The 13179-nt window shown below is 40.9% G+C and overlaps 1 protein-coding gene across 3 annotated transcripts; it reads right to left on the bottom strand.

Annotated features, from left to right (window-relative positions):
- Positions 1–2625: 2625 nt before the first annotated feature.
- Positions 2626–8786, bottom strand: LOC146688780 (serine/threonine-protein kinase pim-2-like). Of its 3 annotated transcripts, none has more exons than XM_085436777.1 (10): positions 8769–8786; positions 6542–6650; positions 6261–6440; positions 5826–6014; positions 5466–5560; positions 5333–5380; positions 4803–5024; positions 4541–4721; positions 4275–4451; positions 2626–4185 (listed from the first exon to the last, which is right to left on the bottom strand). In XM_085436777.1, exons 2-10 carry the CDS (start codon positions 6612–6614, stop codon positions 4094–4096), a joined length of 1257 nt encoding a protein of 418 aa, XP_085292903.1. In that variant the 5' UTR covers positions 6615–6650; positions 8769–8786; the 3' UTR covers positions 2626–4093. The 3 variants fall into 3 exon arrangements, 2 of the variants coding, with proteins under 2 accessions (XP_085292903.1, XP_085292902.1); XR_014915993.1 differs by lacking the exon at positions 8769–8786 and having other exon boundaries at positions 2628–3238; positions 3748–4185; positions 6542–6761; XM_085436776.1 differs by lacking the exon at positions 8769–8786 and having other exon boundaries at positions 6542–6761.
- Between the last annotated feature and the right edge of the window lie 4393 nt (positions 8787–13179).

The raw sequence follows: 13179 nt of genomic DNA, 5'->3' as shown, positions 1-13179 counted from the left end.
GTCATAAAATAATATTATAATCTAACAAGAGTTTAAATGTAGATTAAAAATATAAAAATGTAAAAAGCCAAACCAAACGTAGTTGTAGAGGTAGACTGTTCCACAGCCTTGGTGCCACAGACTGAAAGGCTCTGTCCCCTTTCGTCTTCAGACGTGTTCTGGGAGCAACCAACAAACTCTGAGTCAGTGAGCGGAGACGGCGAACAGTAGTGTATTTTGTGAGAAGCTTGGATAAATAATCTGGGGCTTGGCCATTTAGTGCTCTGTACGTTAAAACAAAAATTTTAAAACAAATTCTAAAATCTATTGGGAGCCAATGTAAAGAACATAAAATAGGAGTGATGTGAGCTCGCTTGCTAGAGCGAGTTAGTAGTCTGGCTGCTGCGTTTTGTATAGCTTGGAGTCGAGAAAGAGATGATTTATCCAAGCTGGTAAACAGGGAATTACAATAATCTAAACACGATGACACAAATGCATGGACAATTTTTTCCAGTTCAGCTAAGGAGACCATATGTCGCAATTTAGAAATATTCCTTAAATGAAAGAAACAGGAACGAGACAGAGATTTTACGTGTGAGTCAAGGCCCAGAGAAGAGTCAAATATTACTCCAAGATTTCAAATATTTGGCTTAGCAGAAGAACAGAAAGGGGCAAGAACCGGACTGATTTTAGAATATAGATCAGGAGGAGCGATGATCATGGTCTCTGTCTTGTTCATGTTTAAAACAAGGTAATTTTAGAAAGCCAGTCAGAAACCTGAGTTAAGCACTGGACTAGGGTGGACAGCCTATCCAGCTGATGAGGCTTAAAGGACATATACAGCTGAATGTCATCGGCATAGAAATGATAAGACAGGTCACTAAAAGACTGAATAATGCCAGCTAAAGGAAGCATATAAAAAGAAAATAATAATGGACCCAAAACTGAACCCTGTTTGATTATTTAACCATGGTGTGCAGGAACTAACAGTGCAATGACTAGTTTTGAAAGGAGCAACCTGATTAAGAATGGCAAGACAGTGTTCATTAAAAGAATTAATAAGGATGTCAACCTCGTCAGAAGAAGGTTTAAAATTAAAAAGAGAAGAAAACTTTAAAATGACAGAGTCATCAATAAAGCGCCTGCGCCTAATAAAACTTTGGGGAAGAGACTCTGAATTGAACAATACATTAAAAAAGACTGACTTATGATCGCTAAAAGAAACATCATTTAAGTTCATGTGGTCAAGGGAAACACCACAGGTGTAGACAAAGTCCAGAGTATGCCCAGCTGTGTGAGTAGGACCTGATACATGTTGAACAAAATTAAAAGAGTCCATAATGCTCAGGAACTCCTTAGTGGTACTATTTGATGAGTCCTCTGCATGAATGTTGAAGTCACCAACAATGATGACCTCGCCCAGTTTAATCGTGGAAGTTAAAAATTCTTGTAGGTCTTTTTTTTTTCTTTTTTCTGCCTGTCCCATTTGGTTCTTTAGCCATCAGATTTGTTGTCTGAAGACCAACAAGGATACCCAATGGATTTACTTTGCCAAATGGATCATCGTGGCATTGCCGTATTGGTCCATTTGGTCGATCTTTGTTTTTATTATTTATTATATTTTATTTTCAGATGTTACAGACGGGACAGACATGAAAAATTCTTGTAGGTCTGACAGAAAAGCTGCAGCAGACCCAGGTGAACGATAAATTAAAATGCCGTATATGGGCTGTTCTCGTCCAATTTTTATCATAATCATCTCAAAAGAGTTGTAACAGCTTGAGGAGATCATCTGGCATAAGAATGTCTTTTTGAAAATTACCGCTGTTCCACCCCCTCGTCCAGATATCCAAGGCACACAGAGAAATGAACAGTCAGTGGGACACAGCTCTAAAAGATGTGAAACTTCATTCTCACGCTGCCACGTCTCAGAGATAAACATAAAATCAAGCTTCTCCGCACAGAACAAGTCATTTAAGATATAAGACTTGTTGGCAATTGAGCGCGCATTAATTAACATCCATTTAACGCTGCGACCCACCGGGACAGGGGTAGAGTTTCCAGGAACAGAGTTCGTACTATGCGGTAAGCTGTGCACCAAAACAGGGTTCCTGCCGCGATGAGGCATTGCTTTCCATACTTTTAGGTGGAAACTTGGGTGGTAAACACAGTGGGTTGTGGGGATTAATCCAGCTCTGACAAGTCTCAGGCGGATCTTACCGCTAGCAGCCCAGGAATAAAGCCCCCGAAGATCTGCCTCTTTCCGAAGACGACGGAGCAGGACAACAAAGCCGGCTCTCTTCCCCCGCTTCCTCCGACGAGGCCTCTGAAGCAAAATTGAGCTAACCGGCAAGAGTGGAGGTGAACCGGGTGCTGCGTCGCGCTCAAGCGGTGGTGGGAAAACAACGTCGTATCGTTGACTCTGAAAGTTATCCATAGCAGATTTGATCGCCAGTAACGCATGGCGATCATAAATCCGAAGGGAGATGACATCGGACAAAACTGTAGCAAGAACACTTGCATAACATATAAAGTAAACAAACACACGGACGGAGGCAGCGGCACAGCCAAACACAGGCGCCATCTTGCTTCTTGGGACAACAACAGTAATGAAAAAATCACACAAAATATGACTCTTTTTTTTTTTTAATAGTTGTTAACTTAAAATGGCACCAAATAGTATCCCCAAAGCAAACCTTTCGGTATGCCAACATTTCTTCAGCTATTTTCAGGGCAGGGTCGGATGATGATGAGCTACAATAAAATGCATCATGGCCTCAATTCAATTCAATTCAATTTTATTTATATAGCGCCAAATCAGACCTCAATACTTGAAATGTGCAATTCACTTTATCCCCTTCGTATATTTTATTTATATTGTCTCTGTATTTATATATATGTGTGTGTGTGTGTGTGTGTATATATATATATATATAATATTCTGTAACTCTGTAACTTCTGTCGGTACTGTGCTTTTTTGGAAATCGAATTTCCCAGAGGAACCCACCCGAGGGATTAATAAAGTTCTATCTAATCTAATCTAATCTAAATCAAAACAAAAGTCGCCTCAAGGCACTTCATAGATACAGAGAAAAACCCAACAATCATATGACCCCCTTTGAGCAAGCACTTTGGCGACAGTGGGAAGGAAAAACTCCCTTTTAACAGGAAGAAACCTCCGGCAGAACCAGGCTCAGGGAGGGGCGGCCATCTGCTGCGACCGGTTGGGGTGAGAGAAGGAAGACAGGATAAAGACATGCTGTGGAAGAGAGACAGAGGTTAATAACAGATATACACTACATTTTCATCAATGACATTTTTCATAAAGCAAGCCTACAAAAGCCTATATGTCATGGTCCTGGGTCATTTTGACCCAGTGTTCTTAGTTTTCCTGTAGTTTTGTATTTTGTTCCTTATGTCCATTGGATTGGTTGGTTTGGTATTTGGATTCCCCCTGTGTCCATGTTTTTATTGTGGTGTTTGTTCTGGTACCGTGTTCCCATCCTTTGTGTTCTGTGTTCTCCTCATCCCCCCATATTCATCCTTCTTCTCTGCCTCTCTCTCTCTGTGCTCATCTCTGTGTACTGTGTTGTGTTTAAGGTCCACATCTTGGTGTCAGTATTTTCAGTTTCGTGTCCTCCCTGCTCGCTAATTGTCTTCAGCTGTGTTCCCCGTGTGTTCCCACTTCCCTCATTACCTTCTGTGTATTTATGTCAGAGTGTCCCTTTGTTCTGTGTTGCGTCGTCCCTCTAGGTTGTGTGCATTTACCGTGTCTTCCCAGCGCCTCAGCTTTAGTTGCTCCCAGGTTAGTTATTGTATGGCTTCTTATGTTCCTGTTAATAAAGACCTGCCTTTGAGGTCATCACCGTGTGTCTAGAGCTGTGCATTTGGGTCCTCTCTTGCCTTTACACAGCTGCCACTTGACACTATATTTAGATGAAGGTCAGATGGAGGTCTCAGACTGCTTGCTGCTGGATTGGAAAAGAAAACACCAAAAAAGAGCCACGTGACAGCAACTGCAACATTGCTACTAAATTTGAAAAGTGACTTGTTGATGACTTGTGATGTGTTGGAGCTTTTGCTCCATAACCTTTTAGTTCATGGTGCGCAGAAATCATTTGAGCCACATGTGATTCCGAAGATCCTCCAGGGTGAAGCGGTCCTTGTAGTGCTTCCTCAGACACCCCGTCAAAAAATCCCTGCATTCTTTACAGAAATGAAATACTCTTGTTAAAGTTATCCACAAAGTTATTTCACCTTTCTTATATCAACAGCCCTTTTGGCAGAAATCTTACTGTTTGAAATGTCAGCTAAAATCGGTGGGTTTTGGTTGATGATCTTGTAGTCGCAGTCAAATGGTAACTTGTTGTGTAACAGCTGGTACATCACAACACCCAGCTGCCAGGCTGTAGTATATTCTGCAGAGCAGAAGCCGTACATGAACCACTCTGGACTATTGTAGATCCTGGTTCCTAAAACACAAAGATAAGAAGAATTAATGGGGAGGGAACATGATGTGGAGACAGTTCATGACAGCACAACGCTGTGGCTGAAAACATACCTGCGTTCCTCCTGAACCTTTGTCCCGGAGTAAACGTGACTCCACAGCCAAAATCGATGTATCGCACTCGGGGTTCCTCCGAAGATGTTTCAATTAGAATGTTGTGTGGTTTAATATCTCGGTGGAAAACCCCCTTGTTATCCATCGTAATGGCTGCGTCAACTAGTTGCTTCATTATGACCTAAAAGAAAGGAAGCCATATTTGGAGCACAGGACATTCTCTATGAAAAACTGCTGTAAGCTCCAAATGCTCGTCACTTACCTTAACATGTGTCTCTGACAGAGGTTTATCTGTAGTTTTGAGGTAATTGTCTAAGTCCATGCAATTTTCTGGTTTCTCAAAAACCATAATAAGCTCATCTTCCAGATCAAACCAGTCAAGTAGAAGTGGGGTTATACTGCTTTCCGTATCGTGTGGTCCAGCCCCAACTTGTATCAGTAGCGCCACCTCCAGGGGAACATCAGTACTTTTCCCATTCCAATCCTTCAGAAGGAAAGTTACTTCAGGTCAGTATTCAGAATTTCAACAAAAGTAGCTATCAGCGTACAGACAGTTTTGAAATAGTCACAAAATGACCTGATCTTTAAAAAGCATTCTTTCCACTGAAACATGTCAGTTTAAACAATAAGGTGACCCACTGTTCATAGAATTCGACCATATTTCCTGACGATTTCACACACAACTGTGAGACCAGTCTGGTTCATGCACGGAGGAAATACGTGCCTTATGCTTGATGCCTGAGAAGGCCTGAAATAATATAAATACCTGCTGGAATAAGAAAAGACGCTTACCATTGTTGTGCGCGCAAGTCTGCGCTGTTGAACATGTTTGATTGCCACCTGCATTAAAGACATTTTCTGGGTTAGAGAAGTACAAACAGGAATAAACTGAAGATCTGTGAAATGCAAATGTAAGAAGCCATACTGGAAAACTGTCTTTTATGCGTATTCCAGAAAACACGGTGGCAAAGCCTCCATGACCCAGCACCTCCAGCTCTTGATATTTTTCCAGGAAGTCTTCTGCAGACACACAGGAAAAACATACAGGTTATGACTTGTTACACAGAAAACAGCTGGCACAGTCCTATAGAGCTTTGCTATAACATTTCTATTAATTGGTAAATAGCAGCTACATTTTAGCAGATTAGTAGGTAGGTAACGTCACTACTGCCCAGAGTGTCTCTTATTGTCGATTGGTCCCACAGGAATCAAACCCAATCTCAAACCCCAGGACAAATTCTAAAGGATCTTGTGATCCAGCTCAGAAATATTGCCATTATCTTACCTTTTCTGTCAGTGCCGGATATCCTCGGTGAGTCACATGTTTCAGAGGGTTCCTGGGTGGGACTCTCCTCTGGGCTCGTTGTCCTGCTTTTTTTGCTGGATGGTCCCTCAGATTCGTCACTAGTGCTCTTCCGTTTGTTGCTCCTCTTAATTATACTAGAGTCGCTTGAAGGCACTATGAGAAGGCCAACTAAAATGGAAAAAGTAGTTTGACTTTAAGCATTTTCAGTCCAACTCTGTGTGTCAACTGCTTTCTACTGACTTTCTAAGGTCTGGCAATCGTGCATTAAAGCAATAACTGCACACTGAAAATCAACACAAAGAAGGCTAAATGAACCAACTACAAAGTTAAAGACCGTTAAGTACACAGTTAAAGTCACAAAATAAACTACATAGCCAAGATAATGTCACAGCTAAAACAGGTCTTATCACTTACATTTCAAACTGGATTCCCCAGAAACAAAGTGGCTGGGACCCGGTTTTGGACCTCCACTGCTTTTGCTTTTTTTGGGGGATTTGTCCAGTCTTTCAGGTAAGTCCCTTCTCTTTCTTCCCTCTATTCTTCCATCTGGAGTCATCTTCACCAGTGTGGAGATGCAAGGCTCTGTTTGGTGTCCTGAAATCAACAAAAGATGATTTTGTTTAAGTCAAATTCAGTTGCCTCAAATAAAAACCCAGAAGCATGCATAATTACCATATGAATCCCATTTGACTTACCTAGAGGGTTATTCAGATCCACAGGACGTGGTGCAGTATAAGTTGGCCAAGACTTTGACATTGTGTGATTCATTTAGGTTAATTTAGTTTCAGGATTTCACTCTTCACTCTGCAAAGATGCAATGAGCTGTGTGTGAGAACTATGATCTTTAGTGTCTTATAACAATGTCTTATAACAACGAGGTGATGACATCACAAGATTTTGGAATTCTTGGTTTCCATAGCTACAGAACATCAGCCTGGGCTAGGCAGTAGTTTCTGGTGAAGGCAAAGTTCTGTAAAGATTTATTTAGGGGTGCAATATTGCAAAAACTGTAGCGCAGCTGCATAAATGCATGTTTATAGAGGGCTGCTTCAAGGTGGGAACTGTGCTTCTACAACAAAGGCCATAAACCTAGTTAGGAACAAGCAATGGATATTATAGATAATATTGTAGCTATTATACCAACAAGAAGGACTCTCTTTGGGCAGCATTTACTTGTAAGGCAGTAGTGAAGGCTAATGGATAGCTTTGCAGGCTAAAAGCTAGCAGCACAGGTTAAGTCAAAATTCACTTGATTTCAGTTTTATTTACAGCACCAAATCACAAAAACAGTTGCCTAAAGGTGCTGGAATGTGTTGACTGATCTATAAATCGTATCTGTGCGCATTATTGTGACTAGTTACTCATTAAATGTATGAGCAGTATTGGATGTAATGCATAATAAAATTATGCGTTACTGTGATGAGGTTATATTTTTCAAGGTTCAAAGGCTATAGAAAGAAAGCACGTGTAGCCCAGTGAATTTGAACTTCCACAGTTATTCTTTTTCCTTTCCTGCCTAATGTATTTTCTTATAATTTCTCAATAATTTATTTGCTCTGTTTTACCTAACCTCCGACTGTCTTGGTGAGTGTTGTGGAAGTTAGTATTGTTAGCTGATGTAACAAGCATGGTACCTGCTTCCCAACTCTATCGGTGTGGTTTTTTTTCTTTTTTTCTTTAACCGCTGGTTGTTCATATTTATGTTCCACTTGTATACCTCATCTGTTTGTATGTTGTATACTCACTGATTGTTCAATAAAGTTCTTGTTAAAAATACACACATATATATATATATATTAGGGGTGCAACGATACACAAAATTCACGGTTCGGTATTTTTTCGATACAAAAAAAATGTTCATGCCTTTTTAATTTGTCATTTATTAAAATTATAAATATATATTTTAACTCAAAAGTACAGTTTTTAAATTTAACCCTAACCCTTGTGCGTGTTTTTTATTTTGACAGCGAATGCGCACCTGCGGACCACTTATGTGCAGCCCTGGTTATTTAGCTCATCATATCGCAGCCACAGAAATTCTTTTGTCCATGAAACCATAAAGCTGCACTTTCTTTTTGCCTTATAGTCTGATTTGTCATAACTTCTCCGTTTTGTGGTAAGCTTTTCTTTGGCTGTCACTTCTTCACCCTGACCTGTCTTATTTGGCTCAGCAGAACTAAAATATATATCCTGCTGCTTTTACACACGCACTCACATAACGCTCAGCGATTCTCTGCGCGATCAACCTCTCACATGTTTAAGCTGCAGGAGATTTCACTTGTCATGTTTGCATAGTAAGCTAACGATTGATAAGACGATGTCAGAGGAATTGGTGCACAAATTATCATCACTCACCAATCAGTGCTGTCGCTCTCTATACACAGTTCGTGCGATTGCAAAGTGAAAGCAAAAAACAAGCGCAAATTCAAACGCGATTTCAATATGTCACATATTGACAGTATATAAGTATTGTCTTGAGCACTGTTAGTGCCAACATATATAAATGGCAAAATAAAATAAAAATACTTCATGAATATCTCATAATTGTATATATTTGTGCATTTGAGCTGAGCATTGAGCGGGGACTTTTCACTATCGATCGATTATGATCAATGACAGTGAACCTGAGCACCTCCCCTACCTTTGGTGTGCGCTCACGCAGCTTGTAGAAAAAGTTTAGTGTGGAAGAAGTGGAGAAGGTGGAGCTGAAAAGCTGACATAAAACAATTAAAACTAAAAATGGGTGCAGCAAAATGTGTCGATTTAACCGCCATGTTAGCTGTCAGTGCTGCTGCACCAGCAGCAAGCGGTAACAACTAGTGACAACCAGTGAGAACCAGCAACAACCGGTAACCAAGCCTCACAGTCAAATATTGTTTGAAACAGATACTTGGATTTCAAATAATTTAGAACTGATACTACCTTTTATGTGATGCTCCTCTTCTATCCAAATCACCTGAAAGGCAACAAAAAAGATTCTCTATCCCTGGTGATTGCTGCAACCAGCAGCACAGCAGTGAAAAAAAAGCAGTGATCATTTGTATGTAAACAACACATGAGTTATTGGATGTGATCGCTACAGGTTATCACATCCAATATGGCAACAGCTCTTGAGCAATGTGTGCATGACATGACAAAGGTTAATAAGAGGCCTAACATTGTAGAAGGAAGCCAAAGTGTTTGAGGAGAACTCGGAAAGACACAGGCCATCACCATGGACTCAACCAAAAAGGATGAATGCATGTTGTGTGCATGCTGCATACCTATGTGTTCAAAGTAAAACGTGTGTACTGAACAGAGCATTTGCCATCCAGAAGCATTTATTGTATTTGTAATCATGCTTTTGTATCATATTTTATGAAGTCTTGTAATATGTCTGCTAACACTGACAGGTTTGAAACACCAACATCATTGTTTATGTCAATATAAAAATGTCACCAGTCATTTACAGCTGATTACAATGTGAGACTGACACAAAAACCTCTGAATCAGTAAGAATTCCCTTAAAATCTGAGCTCTTTTTTATTCCTATTGAAACAGCTTAATCCATAACTCCATTTTAGTATAGTATAAGTCCACTGGGGCGATGGGGCGTCTTGTAATCAGAAGGTTGCCGGTTTGAGCCCCGGCTCCGGCAGTCTCAGTCGTTGTGTCCTTGGGCAAGCCACTTCACACTTCACCCGTTGCCTACTGGTGGTGGTCAGAGGGCCTGGTAGCGCCAGTGTCTGGCAGCCTTGCCTCTGTCAGTGCGTTATTATAGCCACAGCCGCCCTGGGGAAGTGTGTGAATGACTGAATGTAGTGTAAAGCGCTTTGGGGTCCTTAGGGACTAAGTAAAGCGCTATACAAATACAGGCCCTTTACCATTTTATTGTAAGCTGCTGGACAATAAAATCAAGTTATTAATCCATGTATTAATTTAGACCCAACATGCCGAAATTGTGTGCTTTCAGTTCATTTCATTTCAATTTATATAGCCCCAGTTCACAAGTACAGTCTTCCCAGTTTGAACGACAAAATGTGGTGCTGGAGATGCCTTTTACATCTATTACAGAAAACAGATGCATAGCAGAGGAATAAACAGGCCCAGCAATGGAAACAGACTCACAGCACAGCATCTGTTTAGCAAATCTCTTTTGTATATGTTTTGATACTAGACAATTATGAGGCAATTATTCACTTAAATACCTATTTTGCACAAAGGATGTTTAGTAATGAAATGTAATTAAGGTTCACAGTGTGTGGGAGTCTGTTCATTGTGAAGTTGACATTAAAACACATCTAAAAGGTTAGAGGGAAAAAGAGGGTAGAGGTGTGGCTTACATTCTCCTCAGGAGTTCCTCCTCATCCATCCTGCCATGTATCAACAGTTGAGGCTGGTGGCAGAGTGATGGAGGGAATATTTTCTTGGCACACGTTGGGCCACTTACTAAGAGCTGTGAATCATTTAAATGCAACAGCCTACCTGAAAACTAAACTTCATGCATTTATCAACCATCTCCTAACAATAGTTAACATCCATCCATCCATCCATCTTCAACCGCTTATCCGAGGCCGGGTCGCGGGGGCAGCAGCCTAAGCAAAGAGGCCCAGACCTCCCTCTCCCCAGCCACCTCCTCCAGCTTATCCGGGGGAATACCAAGGCGTTCCCAGGCCAGCCGAGAGATATAATCTCTCCAGCGTGTCCTGGGTCTTCCCCGGGGCCTCCTCCCGGTGGGACATGCCTGGAACACCTCACCCAGGAGGCGCCCAGGGGGCATCCTTGTCAGATGCCCGAACCACCTCAGCTGACTCCTTTCGATGTGGAGCAGCAGCGGCTCTACTCTGAGCCCCTCCCGGATGCCCGAACTTCTCACCCTATCTCTAAGGGAGAGGCCAGCCACCCTTCGGAGGAAGCTCATTTCCGCCGCTTGTATCCGCGATCTCGTTCTTTCGGTCACTACCCACAGCTCGTGGCCATAGGTGAGGGTAGGGACGTAGATCGACCGGTAAACTGAGAGCTTCGCTTTTACACTCAGCTCCCTCTTCACCACGACGGACCGGTGCAGCGTCCGCATTACAGCAGCTGCAGCCCCAATCCGTCTGTCAATCTCCGGCTCCCTTCTCCCATCACTCGCGAACAAGACCCCGAGATACTTGAACTCCTCCACTTGGGGCAGGAATAACAATAGTTAACATCACAGTTTAATTAGCCCCTCTGTTATAAAGCATGCATACACTACTGTTGTTAAAGTTGGACAGATTCCAGGTTAACTGGGTCTACCTTGTGATCCAAAGCCTAACTTTATTTATACAGTACACATTTTCCGTATAAAGTGAATTTAAGTTGCAAATATTCATTCAATCAGTTGACACTCAATCGATTAAAAATAAGGGCATTTGGAAAAAAGTTATGATTGCTAGGAAGTAGATTACTTTTACTTTACGTCTTGTGGAAAAAGTGTCTGAGCCTCAGCTGTGTAACAATTTGTTTGTTGGCAAGTGTCTTGTAAATTAGTGCAGTGATGGAGTGGCAATATAAATTATGTTTAGGAAGCCAAAGTAAAAAGTGGTGGTCAAAGAAAGAATGGGGGAAAGAGAGCAGGATGAGAGATCAACCAGGGCTTTAGATTTGAGCAGTGATGGCAATGACCTGCTGAGTGCATGACCTAAAAGATGAAGTTCTGACGAGTGAGTAGTTTGTCTGCATTTTTGTAAAGGACTGAAACATTTTTAATGTTTGTATATTGAAAACATGTACACTCACCGTAATCTGTGTAATATATCTATAAGCTGATCCCTTGGAAATGAATACTCAATGTTGAATTATATTGTTTTTGAAAGGATTTTATCCTGGATGTGCAGCTGAAAAATCTGCAGGGACTATGTGATACCAGCTTGTCTCTGTTCTACAACCAGCTCTACAGAAAAACACATTATTTTTACAGACACAGTCATCTGATGCTTGGTCGTGATCTCATTTTGGAATATTTTTTCCAATGTGCATCTCAATACATATAATGATATGATTTATATCAAGCAAATTATGCCATCATATATGAGAAAACTCTAAAATTATGTTTGATTTTGACTCACTTGACTCATATATAATAAAATGGTAAATTGTTGAAAATCAGCAGCATTGGTCTATAATTGCAGCATAAATGCAGCAGGCAAAAGACAATCTTGGCATTAGGCTGAGAGGAGGCTTGTTAAAAGATTTAAAATATTAAAGAAATAGAGTCATGTTTGTGGTAAATGAGCAGTTTCCCCATCTGTAAAGCATATGTCCTCACAGCAACGCTAAATGTCGAAGTAATGGACTGAGACAAGCCCATTTTAAAAAACGCATTGAAAGGAAAGTAACTTGAAAGTAATCACACTTTACAAAAGTGGTATATTTATTTAATGCAATACAGTACAGTGCCTCTGTACTGCCAGCACACATTTATCATCATAGTACAGACACAGAAAGAAAGCATGGAAAAGCAGGCACACATTTACATAGAAAACAAAACAACAAATTCATCAAGTGAACACCAAGTTTTGTCATACTCTCCTCCATTTATACAGAAGTATTGGGTCCACGGTCACTGAGCTCCACATGCCAACCCTGGGGACGGCAGAACTTTGTTTTGGAGTTTGACAGAAGTGTGCGAGTCGGTGCAGGTGTCCTGGACTTGCTTTGGCTTTTTAATTTTTAATTTGGGCTCTTGCTGGCTTACTAGAGAGACTGCAGTCCTTCACCTCCTCCTCATCCTCCTCCTTTTCCATCTACACATCTCTGCTGGCACTGCCAGACCTAAACATTTCTCTTTTATGGTAGATGTATGTATGTGCACATGCATCTTATAAGGGTCAAATGAGTTCAGTAAAGGTCATTAAACCTCAGTTTTTCAAGGATAAAAGACTTCTCTTATCATATTTCTGCAGTTCCACACATCTAATTTATTCACCTTCTGTCTCCTTCGTAGAGGGTAATAAGGTGATATATGTTTTTCTTTACCTTGATTCTGTATAACACAAACACAGCTACATACTCTTTAAGAGTAAACAGCCTTACTTTTAATGGGCACCGCAGCAGTTATAAGGTGTCAGGTATAAACTCATAAATCGTCCAGGATGCACTGCACCATTTTAGCGTTTGAACTGTGCTGCAGGTCACATTCTTATTAGCTTTGTCTTTTTCTTCTTCTCCATTTATAATGCAGTAGTTAGTTTAATTTGGTACCTTTAGAAGTTTTAACAGGCTCTCATACATGAACATGTATCTTGAAAAACATGTCAGGAAGTTTATATGCGCAATGTCCTTTCACTTTTCACATCCACAGACTGATAGTTGACGTCAGCTTTAA

This window comes from Copadichromis virginalis, linkage group LG17, assembly GCF_057382275.1.
Source record: "Copadichromis virginalis isolate Kocher_CV1m ecotype Utaka linkage group LG17, C_Virginalis_male_GT1.1, whole genome shotgun sequence".
Lineage (NCBI taxonomy): Eukaryota > Metazoa > Chordata > Actinopteri > Cichliformes > Cichlidae > Copadichromis > Copadichromis virginalis.
This window is presented reverse-complemented; position numbering and strand designations above follow the sequence as displayed.